Source organism: Schistocerca nitens, chromosome 8, assembly GCF_023898315.1.
Source record: "Schistocerca nitens isolate TAMUIC-IGC-003100 chromosome 8, iqSchNite1.1, whole genome shotgun sequence".
NCBI lineage: Eukaryota > Metazoa > Arthropoda > Insecta > Orthoptera > Acrididae > Schistocerca > Schistocerca nitens.
The window spans coordinates 70,523,143-70,535,290 of record NC_064621.1 but is presented as its reverse complement, the minus strand read 5'-3'; the positions used below and the strand labels follow the sequence as shown (position 1 = coordinate 70,535,290).

General features: G+C 45.5%; 2 protein-coding genes across 2 annotated transcripts in view; one reads left to right on the top strand and one right to left on the bottom strand.

The window, feature by feature from the left end:
• Nucleotides 1-5,468: 5,468 nt before the first annotated feature.
• Nucleotides 5,469-6,035, bottom strand: LOC126199392 (translation initiation factor IF-2-like). Its single transcript, XM_049936310.1, has one exon. It carries the CDS (start codon nt 6,033-6,035, stop codon nt 5,469-5,471), a length of 567 nt encoding a protein of 188 aa, XP_049792267.1.
• Nucleotides 6,036-6,121: 86 nt separating this feature from the next.
• LOC126198604 (steroid receptor seven-up, isoforms B/C) overlaps nt 6,122-12,148 on the top strand; it is a 561,753-nt gene continuing 555,726 nt past the window's right edge. Inside the window, exon 1 of the mRNA XM_049935056.1 lies at nt 6,122-6,346. The gene's annotated coding sequence lies outside the window, so the exon portion shown is untranslated. The remainder of the gene's footprint in view (nt 6,347-12,148) is intronic.

Genomic DNA, 12,148 nt, shown 5'->3' with positions numbered 1-12,148 from the left:
AAACGTAAAGAAACAGCAAAAAATGTTCACGTGGATAGTCAGTTTAACAGTGGCAAATCGAAATGCACACTGAATCTGTTGTTCAAAGTACTCATACTGTCGAAGATCACTGAACTCTTTCTCGTAACTGGTCCAAATCCGAAATGTTGCCAGCTCTGTTTACAAGTGTTCACACTAGGCAGATGAAAGATGGATGATGACAAGATGTTGCCTAAGATACAGTTCCTTTTATGTCGACTTCAGGTATATTCCATGAAACAAACATCCATCTTCTCTATGTACTAGTACGCAAAAAATCGAAAGCTTAGCTTTCTTTTCTCCACCTACATGGTGAAATGAATTGTGAGATGGAGACAATTAAATATAATGTTGCAGGACCCTGTAACCAGACGATGAGCGTTTCACTCACACATAATAATAATAATAATAAATGGCTAGTCGAAGGGCTTTACTCTCAATGTCTTTAAATAGCGTTTTGTATTTATACAGGAATATTCTTCATGATGCACAAAGTATGATCTCAGAAACATACAGTATCATATTATGACCCATATGTAATACTTCTTATTTGTACGGTACCCATTCCAGATGGGAATGGCAAGAAATGAGGATGTACAAGCGAGGGATGGGAATTGTCAGTCTTCTGTATGTTCATAGTCTTTCCTGGCTACAGTCAACGTCCAAAACATTCTTTTGGCTCGCAATGTGCGTCATGTTGTGAAATGTTGAACCAACACTACCACCACTGTTGCAAGCTGCCATCATCGGTTTCATCAGCGTTTGTAACATATTTATTTATACATTTAACCTGATCTGATTAGGGCCAGGAGGCCCTCTCTTACATTGGAGCAAGGTTTCACACAAACAGCACATTTTTTACACCTTAGTTTCCTAGGGAATAACAATTTTTATATGACAAATAGTATCGAATTGATTTCAGGTGTGAAGAGGCAATGTGAGTAAGTAATCCTGACTGTAAACTAATAAAGTTAATACTGGCCATATTTGTATTACTGTAGCTGCTGACGCTAATAGTAATGACAATAATACCAATAATGATAGTTGCAAATATAAAAAGAATTTATAGGTGTACGTGATAGATGTTGTTTGATGCAGCGAGTTCTGGGGGAAAAATTTAAGGAGACTGCACCAGGTAAGAATACTGGGAAAAGAGGAAGATCTGGTTGGAAAGAAGGATGTGCAAGGGTAACGAGTGCATACACGGCCAGCGGTAGTCATTCTTCTTATTTTACTAGATATGTCATTAACTGACTTCTAAAACTGGAGATGTCATTCAGTTATATAACGCGGGAGGTTATTCCACAGTAGGCTGACTGCTAATGGGAATGACTTCGAGAAAGTGGTTGAAGGTGTGGGACAAAAAGGATTTTGCTCTGATAGGAACTGGCATTTCTGCCGTGTATTTCAGATTAGAGAGTTAAGGTCAAGGAGAGATATGAGGGACAGTTCGTTGATAAGACAATAGAGAAGACGGAAAGTAAAAATCACTGCACTTGTCTGCACTGCCGGCCGCAGCGGCCGAGCGGTTCTAGGCGCTCAGTCCGGAACCGCGCGACTGCTACGGTCGCAGGTTCGAATCCTGCCTCGGGCATGGATGTGTGTGATGTCCTTAGGTTAGTTAGGTTTAAGTAGTTCTAAGTTCTAGGGGACTGATGACCACAGGAGTTGTCCCATAGTGCTCAGAGCCATTTGAACCATTTTTTTTTTTTTGTCTGCACTCAGTAAGGATAGCTATGCATATGACGGTGACCTGTGATCACAGAGCCGAACATCACAGATATAAGGAACACAGGCACATATTGGTTTATCATTTTACAATATGATGTGTTCTACAATCCAGAAGCCTTTTGTGGAAACTGCCTCAAACTTGTGTGATTGGTGGGAGAGTAAGACGTAGCACATCTCGCAGAAATCCACATATTAAAATTTTTCCCTACAAAAAGTACGAATATGCTACTGCACCTTATGCAGTGATGTCGAGGAATTGCAACAGGTAAAAGTAGGCGAATAACAGCTCTCAGCGAGACACACAGGCACTCTTATCGCTGTGAACAGGGATGAACTCTAATATATATGATAGTGCGAAAACAACTTGGCCCATATCCACATATGCGGCATGGTTACGTGGAGTGGAGGGTGGGGGGGGGGGGAGGACGTCAACGGTGGAGGTGGGGGCTCCACTGCATGCGGCCACTGCGCAGCGGGAGAGGTGAGGTCACTCACAAGCAGCCAGCGAGTCTACAAAGGTTCATACCAACAGGTTATGCCAGTGCGACCAGTAATTCGACATGTCAGTAGTCTCCGACTAGAACGCCAAATCAGAAAATCTGCGAATAGCAACTGAGATGCCTGCTTCTAGCAGAGGAAGGACACTGCTCTGCAAGACAGCGTAAATTAAGACGGCTGCCCATTCGACCAGCAGTGAGAACGAGAATGCTTTTCTGTGCAGGCACAAAGTCGTTTTGCTCGAGTTCTTCAATGAAAGTACGTCTACCGTCTGCCAACCTGCTCACAGTGATTCGTGAAGTATGGCCTATGTAGTGTACACGTAGATACGCTTCTGGAAGGCATAGCCCAGCTGAGATATAATCTTTTCGTACTTGAGCGGGGTGTAAATTGAGATGAAATTTGTGACACGTTATAGCAGATTTTAGGACCGGGACTCGAACTCTTGTCTCTGCCGCTGGAGGTCACTATGCTAAACAGTTTTGTTATTCAAGCACGCCGCAAGGATAAATCAATGCTCCCATTTTGTCAGCTGTGACACTCCATACATTCCCCCGCGACGCTGCAGTACTAGACTAGCGCCTCTTGACAGTGCCATTGGAGAATGCAGGTCTGAACACCACTGATCAGTGTCAAATTCAGAGTTCGTTAGTAATGCTTGCATTTCAACTTTTTTTCTGCATATATAAAAATGTATCATTGCCTTATAAGTAACTGAAGTAAAAAAAAATGTCGTTCATATTCTAAAGAAGAGAAACAAAATGAATTGTTTAGACAACAACGAATGGAACACCTTACCCAAACTAGTTTCATATCCGGCATGAGACGAGGTACTGGCGGAAGTAAAGCTGTGAGGACGGGGCGTGAGTCGTGCTTGGGTAGCTCGGATGGTAGAGCACTTGCTGGCGAAAGGCAAAGGTCCCGAGTTCGAGTCTCGGTCCGGCACACAGTTTTGATCTGCCACGAAGTTTTAGTTTCGCAAGGGGAGGAGAGGTGAGATGGAAGCAATACTAACGCACACTGAGTCGATGAAATGTATTGGACTGTTGTGAGAGTAGCCAGCACTAACTACGGGATGAGTGTGGGGAAAATAAGAGCATTCGTCAGGAAGCAAAAGAAAGAAACAGAAAAAAAATTGATTATTTCCCGAATGTGAACTGATAGCAGGGGTATATAAAGCAGGGGAAAAGGAGTAGTAGCGTAAATTTTCGGGATACCGGATTTTGCACCAATATCCGGGGGTATATATTCGAAACCTCTTTTCAATGTCTCATGAAGTGAGAGCCGCAGGTCGTTGTGGCCGAGCGGTTGTAGGCGCTTCAGTCCGGAACCGCACGACCGCTACGGTCGCAGGTTCGAATCCTTCCTGGGGCATGGATGTGTGTAATGTCCTTAGATTAGTTAGGTTTAAGTAGTTCAAAGCTCTAGGGGACTGATGACCTCAGATGTTAAGTCCCATAGTGCTCAGAGCCATTTGAACAATTTTAAGCGAGAGCCTGTGACACTGTTAATGGTGATCGGCTTTAAGCTCGGCGGCCTGCTTGATTTTACTGGAGAGCATGACACACACACACACACACACACACAATTACATTTACCTAGAAACACACGGTTAAACACACAACAAATTTGGCGAATTATAATTCCAAGAAGTAGCCACAACTGTTTCTCATACAAGAAGGAGAAAAGACTTCCAGCCAGAGCCATCTTCTTGTGGTGGAGCACGGGCGATGCTGTCCACAGCCTCAGCTGCCTATTCAAATTACGCTACGAGGTGGGCGCCGTGAGTGGCGGATAAGTGGACTCACTGAAGAACTACGGCCCGCACAGAATTTACCAGATGGCGGGCCCAACTTGTCTAAATGGAAAATGGAAAAACAGATGAGCCTTCGTGAAGGAAAGGCGCCAATATGTGCGAAGGACAGAAACACCTTTCCAGTTAGAAGACTGAACCCGCGCTTTGAGACCTCCTAGGCAACAATGCCATTACGACTTTACTCATGCCGCTCTGTTACCTAAATGACGGTTGGCAGTCGATTGTGCTCGACAATATCGGTCTGCAACATACCGTAAATATTGTGATTTTTTATTTTATGCTTTGTTTCACTGTGATATTGCTTACAAGGGAATCTCCCCATCGCACCCCCCCTCAGATTTAGTTATAAGTTGGCACACTGGATAGGCCTTGAAAAACTGAACACAGATCAATCGAGAAAACAGGAAGAAGTTGTGCGGAACTATGAAAAAAATAAGCAAAATATACAAACTGAGTAGTACATGTGCAAGATAAGCAATATCAAAGATAATCTCAGTAAAGGAGCGCCGTGGTCTCGTGGTTAGCGTGAGCAGCTACGCATCGAGAGGTCCTTGGTTCAAGTCTTCCTTTGAGTGAAAACTTTAATCTCTTTATTTTCGCAAAGTTATGATCTGTCCGTTCGTTCATTGACGTCTCTGTTCACTGTCTGGGTTTTGCGGCCGCACCGCAAAACCGCGCGATTGTTATTGAAGTCGCGAGCTATATTTGCTGGATTCATATTGCCCACGGAATACATCTCACGTATTTAATGCACTCTCGCCCAAAGTAGAGAACAGTCAACTGCCAGCCAGGCAGCCTCGTTAGCAGGAATACTCTCTCTTCCGTGCGCTGTAGTCGACTGACGTCGTGTGTTTCGATGTTTATTTAGGTGTAGCGTCCCCATGCTACGGCGCAGTTACCTCGCATCGAACGGACGGACGGACAGATAATAATTGTCTGAAAATAAATATTTAAACTTTTCACTCGAGGGAAGTATTGAACCAAGGACCTCTCGTTCCGTAGCAGCTCACGCTAATCGCAGGACCACGGCGCTCCTTAACTGAGATTATCCTTGATGTTGCTTATCTTGCACATGGACTACTCAGTTTGTATATTTTGCTTATTTTTTTCATAGTTCCACACAACTTCTTCTTGTTTCCTCGATTGATCTGTGTTCAGTTTTTCAAGGCCTGTCCACTGTGCCAACTTATAACTAAATCTGAGGGGGCGGGGGGGGGGGGGGGTGCGATGGGGAGGTTTCCTTGTTAGTAAAATGGTGAGAGTATTAAGATGCTGCAACGCGAACTCGATACTGGATGTTAACGGGAAACGTTTTACGGAACAGCACAGCGGCTGCCATTCTACCCGTATTGCATTTGCGCGTAACGGCGAACGCGGCACCCCCCTTCATGTTCTCAACTGTCACTCACTCTGTCATTACGATCGACGTACGGAAGCGACATTTGACGTGGCAACGCAATTTTTCCCCACTCGGAGGAGAGAGCGGCAATGGCGGCGGGCGCGGCGCTTGCGCCGGCGACGGCAGCGCCGCGGCGTCGACGTGCGTCGGCGGGCGCCGCGGCGCCAGTGGCGCGCCGGAGCGATGGCAGGTCGTGAGGCGCGAGGCGCGTGCCGCGCGCCGCGGGCGGCTGGCCCGGCCCACCGCGGGCCGCCACCTGCCATTGGCGCGGCGGCGACCTCTGGCGTGGCGCGCCCGCGGTGCCAGGGGGCGGGGCCCCGGGCCAGCCGGGTCGCGTGGTGGGGGGCGCGGCCGCCGGGAGGGGGAGGGGTCAGGTCGCGGCCGCGGCCGCGCCGGCCCGCCCGCCTGCGCCCCGCCAGTCTGCGCGCGACCGCGGTGCAGTGCGGACCCAGCTGCGTCGCCACGCTCCACACGCCGCCAGCGCGCCCCAGCCCGAGCGCTGTAACCCGTCTCGTCTCGTCGCGGCGCCCGGCACGCGGTCACCACGTTGGAGCTAGGCTTCCCGCGCACCATGGCGCTGGTGGCGCCGCCGCTGGGCGCGGGCTCGGCGTGGCGCGACCCCGCGTCCGGCGTCGTGCTGCACCACCCGGCCGCCGCCCCGGCGCCCGCGCCGCCCCCGCCCGCCCCCGACGAGTTGGTGCTCAGCTCGACGCCCGGCTCCGCGTCGGCCAGCTCCGGGGGCGGCGGCGGCGGATCCCAGATCGTCGTCGGCTCCTCGCAGAGCGGTACCGGGTCCAACTCCTCGGACAAGGGCCAGAACATCGAGTGCGTCGTCTGCGGTGACAAGTCCAGCGGCAAGCACTACGGCCAGTTCACTTGCGAAGGTGAGTGGCGTCGGGGCTCGTCTGCAGGCGCTCGCTCCCGCCGACGCCCTACCCGGTGTTGCCCGAGAGTGTGTGAGACTCCCGCCCGGCAGTAGTGTGCTCTTCTCCAATGTTGCGCCTGGCACTCCGCAGGTACAGGTGCCCTCAGATGTGCATTGTCTTGTCCTGTATTAAACAGCGTTATTATCGTGTCGCGTAGGTGTTGGTTGTGTCCTGTTTCCACTCTGAGGCCAGTAATCGAAAATTGCTGCCCAGTGTCACTTTGCATCAAAAACGTACGTGCTATACGATCCTCCTAGACAAACCTAAATTGTATCGCCTCTGTTAGACAACGTACTGTGCGTTTTAACAACAGTGATTTTACTTTTATCGCCACATCATTGTGCAGCGGTGACATATCTTCTGGATATAGTGTCAAAGGGTTCTTCAATGATTGACGTGTAGGATCGTATTGTGTGGTTTTAATTACTTTATGGCGACCTTTAAGAGTCTTGGGGCCGTACTGCGCAGACATTTTTCAACAAACCCAACTAGAAGGCGTTTTTCAACAAAGTGATGAGTTGTTGCATGACTTGCTGCAAAGGCAGCAAGCTCCTGGTGATAGGTACGTAATTCTCTCTCTCTCACCGTGTGGCACCTCCTCCCTCTGCATAAGAACCCGGCAATCGTCCAGTTTTTTTATGATTGTGAGTAAAATCTGTACCATTGTGGTTCGCGAAAGTGTGAAGAACGTGCTACTATGAACCACAGCTCCCGAAGTAACAAGCTTTCATAAATTTCTGCCATTGTATTCACATACACACACATTTTATAAGCAAAGAAACATGTACCACATAAGGTTGACCACGTTTAATGCTACACGAACTTGAAGTTCTGTCGTCTTGTGTAAGTGCCGTAAAATTCTTCCGAAAAACTACCGTCGCATTTCAAAGACTTAACAGATGGCTTCACATGTATGGTTCTTTAATATACATTTATCTATGCACATCCGCTTAATAATATCATTGTTGGGGTTCCTTATCAGCGAAACAAGTATTTTAGCTTAAGCGCTCAATGTCTTTTGTCGTGTGCCTGTCTAAGTACGGATCATACGTATGAAAAGACGTGTAAAGACGAAAGCTTTTCATTGATGTTAATTTATTGCAAGAGAAGTTAGCGATTAGTTTGCGAAAAGTAGTTCCCGATGAAGAACAAACCTCACGAGTGATAATATTCCACGCCGGATCAAATTTATAATTTATGTTCAAAATCTGAGACCAGTTATTATAATTAAAAACATGGAGTTCTCGTTTCAGGCGACGGATTCAAAACGGCGATGCTATTAATTAGACTTTGATGAAGATCGGTGTACCGTCGTGGTCTATCGCCTTCGTGTTCTCTGGGCGCTTCTACTAATTTCATCATAAAGATAGGCTTGTGTAAAGGTCATTTTCTTTCAATGACGATGGGCCTTTTCCATGTGAAGAACTTTTTGCGTAAACTAAGCAGTCAATCCAAGAGACTTTCTTTCTTGTCCATTTATAATGTTATTAAATGGCTAATATTAATAGCTTTTTTCCTCCTTTGTTGCAATGATAGTACTTCGCTATGGAAATAGAGGGAAATAAATTAACCATGTGAACATACCATTTTCGTAGAGTCCACTAGTAGGCTATAGGATGTCAACAGCGATCAGACGATTATGAACATAGGTCAACACAAAAGTTCTACGTTCCTCATCCAGAGACGCATATTGTACTCGAATATAATTACTTAACACTAGTTGATAGTTTTGCAGCGTCTTTCTATTCATAATGTGTTAATAACTCACTTTACATGCAGCGCTTTTTCCCTTATGTATGCATCCACAGAAGTCTATGTACGTTCACTAAACGCAAAAACTGGTAGACATTTAAAAATATACCCTGCGTAAGTCATACACCACCTACCCAGATTAAACGTGTTGAGCACAGACTAACCAAACAGTTCCGCATGAACTGCACTACAACTAAGAGAGAGCATAGCTTATCTACGAAATGACAGCACTCCATCAACCTTGCTTCATTCGATGCCACATTGATAGTCATTTTCCTTCTTTCTTTTCGCCAGCAGTAAAATCTACTGTTGAGAAACAATTGCGGCGCACGGCACCGCAATCGCGTGACACAGTACATGACTCGACACAAATACATTTCATTATTGTTGCTCAATACGACGCCACGTTGCTTAGATTGCTTAGGTGACCCTGAATATACAAAGAATACCGGTGTTTAACGAGCTCATTACCCAACAAGATGTTAGTCTTCCCTCTCCACCACTCATGTATCTGGCTAAATTGTCCCTCATCTCTATCTTTCTATAATTTATTAAATTGCGCCATAGTAGGTTATTCACACGGCAGAAGCTCTTTGTAGTGGTGCATAACCATACAAACCTTGATGCATTTACATTCTTTTCACTGGCTTGCGTTAGGTGCGATGGTAATAAAGTTACTTTCAAAAACGAGAGCTTCTTCGTTGCAAAGCAACAGTTTGATCGGTCACGTTATAAATGCGCCATTCAGTCAAAAGATGTACGGTGCTCGTGCGAAACGTAGCGAACGTTATTTTGCACGCGTTTTGTTAACCTATGGACAACAGTCGGTGTGAACTAAAAATAACTGCGGAAGTGAACACCGCAATTACAAAAGAAACAGAGACTGTACGAAGTCATTGTTCTGTCGTACCTGCACAGTTTTCGTACAAATGCGCTCTCATGTTTTCATCATCCTCGGTTTTGTGTATGTGTGTGTGTGTTTGTGTGTATAATGTAGCGGTAGTCATCCGCACACTGTAATCGGCATTTACTCAGCTGACTGGTGTGCAGTCTCTGTTGCATAAATCAGTCGGCGGACAGTATTCTGTATTTACTGCAGTTTTTCTTCTAGTTTCTCATATGATAATAAAAACCAGTCTATGGCTGGGAAGTAAACCCACATATCTTCCTTTCGCTCTCCACGACTTCTGCCTCGCTGAGATGCACTAAAACCTATCTCTTCATGATAGCGGAATCTAGTACATTCATCATATATTTCCGGTGCGAATGTGACGCAACATGACTAAGCGTCCTCTGTTCTTCAGTCCGGTTTCGTACGTCACTTTGGCCACCCATCATATTGTAATAATGTGTCCAGGTGCTGTTTGATTCCACCTTACTCTTTATTTCTTTCTCGGGTATTCCTTGCTTAATGGTTCAGATTTGAGACTGGTGTAACGCAGGCCGGTTCCTGCAGTGCATCTACACTTACATAACGTCACCTTAGCCTTCACTGACAGCGAGTGTTCGGTTCTTATGATCGTAGAAATTGCATTGTTGTTACCATCGATTCTTACGTATGTCTTCTTAATGACGCATATTTGGAATATTCAAGACAAAAATAAAAATTACTACAGGTTCAGACGAAGCCATTTACACGCACATAAATACAGTATCGATTTTCTCTCCATATATATTTTTTCCTAATGTACATGGAAGATACAGTGCACCGATTTCCACACAATCCTTGTGCCTGAAACATTCAAATGTTCTCCATATTTTGCCACCTATTGTTTCTATGAATAGCCTGTTGTGTAAGGACGATAGCACATTCACAAAGCACAAAGTACGTACACCGTCTATCTGACGCGAAAAAAAACCTATCGTTTCGACTGTATGGTGCGGTACCTCGTTACACAAACGTAATCAGCAGTACAAATTCATCTCTTTTCACCGGACAAAACGTTTACCCTAGATGTCTATCATCGCAAAGCTGTCTAGTAGCCCTACCTTTCTGACGCTTGTTAATAAGTCACATTTCTAAAACACTCTTGTTTTCAGAAGACAGCTTTTCAAATTATTTCCTTGTCTTTGCTTGAATTTTCTGCCCATTCCATATTCGCAACGCTGACAGTTTTTACTGGTACATCCCTCTTTTCAGTTATCCTGTCATATGAAGTTGGAACGAAACAATATGCTTCACATTCGTGTCAACCTTTTGACGCTTTGCTGATATTTTAAACTCGCGATCGTGAATTTTTCCGCCTGGACGCTCGTGACCCGAATTAGTAATTGCTGGATATTGTCTCTCCATTCGAAGGTATTCCTGTGACACGGCGTCAGAGAATTTTTGTTCTGCAATGGCCAACCTCAGTTACATCTCATGTGCTAGCCATTCCTACAGTGTGCTCCTCTAACCACGTCAGTGAGGACCAAGTTCAGCAGGCACCATTTCTGCGGATGGTTGAAACCTTTCTATGTTTCCAAAGAATATACTGAATTTCCTCTATACTCCCCATCTTTTGAATACTCGAGCATGAGATGAAAATCCGTCAAATGTTTGAAGTATTTCATCTTCCTGCCATTTCTTCCCAGCAACAGATAGTGAGTTTGCTTTCGGCACCTGCTACAACACCGCATCTCAGCCCCTTTGAGCCGCTTGTTTCCCGGTTTTCGCACAGGTCACAGTTCACTTCCAAGCGTACGTCCTCAGGAATGTCTTCCACTAATTAGATACTAGTAGACTACTTTTGGCCAGGTGTGTCCTCTTTGCCGATGCTAGTCTGCCTTTTCTCCTTTCTTCGCCCGCCATACGTGATTTTACTTCCAAGATAGCATAGCCCCGTAACTACTTCTATTTCGTGGTCTCCAACTTTGGTGGTAAGTTTCTGACTGATCTAATTTCTGCTTCTCCTCATTACTTGAGTCTTTTTTTCAGTTTGCTGTCAATCCATAGTACGTCATTATTAGACTGTTCATTTCGTTCGGTATGTCCTGCAATTATTTCTCGCTTCTACTGAGGGTAGGGATGTATCAATGAATCTGTCATTGATATTCTTTCGCTGTGAATTTTTATCCCATTCTGAACCTTTCTGTCGTTTTTGTCGTTACTTCTTCGATGCAGAGATCGGAAAGTAGAGAATCCCTGTCTTACAATCTTGTTAATGTGAGCACTTCGTTCTTGGTTTTCCATTCTCATTGTCCCATATAGGTTTCTTACGTACATACCTACCTTCCCCTATAGCTTACACCATTATCTGAGAATTTCGAACAAACTGCACTATTTTACGTTGTCGGGCGCTTTTTGTACCCGACAAAGGCTGTGAAAGTGCCTTGATTTTTCTTTGAGACTTGCTTCCATTATCAAACGCAACAGCATATGTGCTTCTGTGGTACCTTTACCTTTCCAATCTGATTGTCATGTTACAAGTCCTCTATTTTATTTTCCATTCAGTTGTACATTATTCTTGTCGGCTTCTTGGATGAGTGAATTGAGTAAGTTGATTGTGCGATAATTCTCGCGCTTATCTGCCCTTTTCGTAATTAGGATCGTTTGCATGGTATTTTTCCAAAAATCTGATGGTACCTCCCGAGACTGATTCTACTAATCAGCTTCAATGGTCTTGAGGTTGCTAATTTCCCCAATGAGTTTAGAAATTGCGGAGGAATGTTAGCTATGCCTTCCGCTTTGTTTGATCGCAAGTATTGCAAAGCTCTGCTGAACTTCGACTCTAATCCCCGATGTCTTCCATATCGACTCCCGTTTCATCCAGTGTGACTTCATCAAGACAGTTCCTCCCGCTCGCAAAGGCTTCCAGTACTCTTTCCACATATGCTGTCTTTCCTCTGTGTGTAACGGAGGAGGAGGAGATTAGTGTTTAACGTCCCGACGACAACGAGGTCATTAGAGACGGAGCGCAAGCTCGGGTTAGAGAAGGATGGGGAAGGAAATCGGCCGTGCCCTTTGAAAGGAACCATCCCGGCATTTGCCTGAAAGGATTTAGGGAAATCACGGAAAACCTAAATCAG

Coding starts and splice junctions, on each gene's coding strand:
- LOC126199392 (XM_049936310.1), bottom strand. CDS start 6,035: ATGGTGCGCGGGAAGCCTAGCTCCAACGTGGTGACCGCGTGCCGGGCG.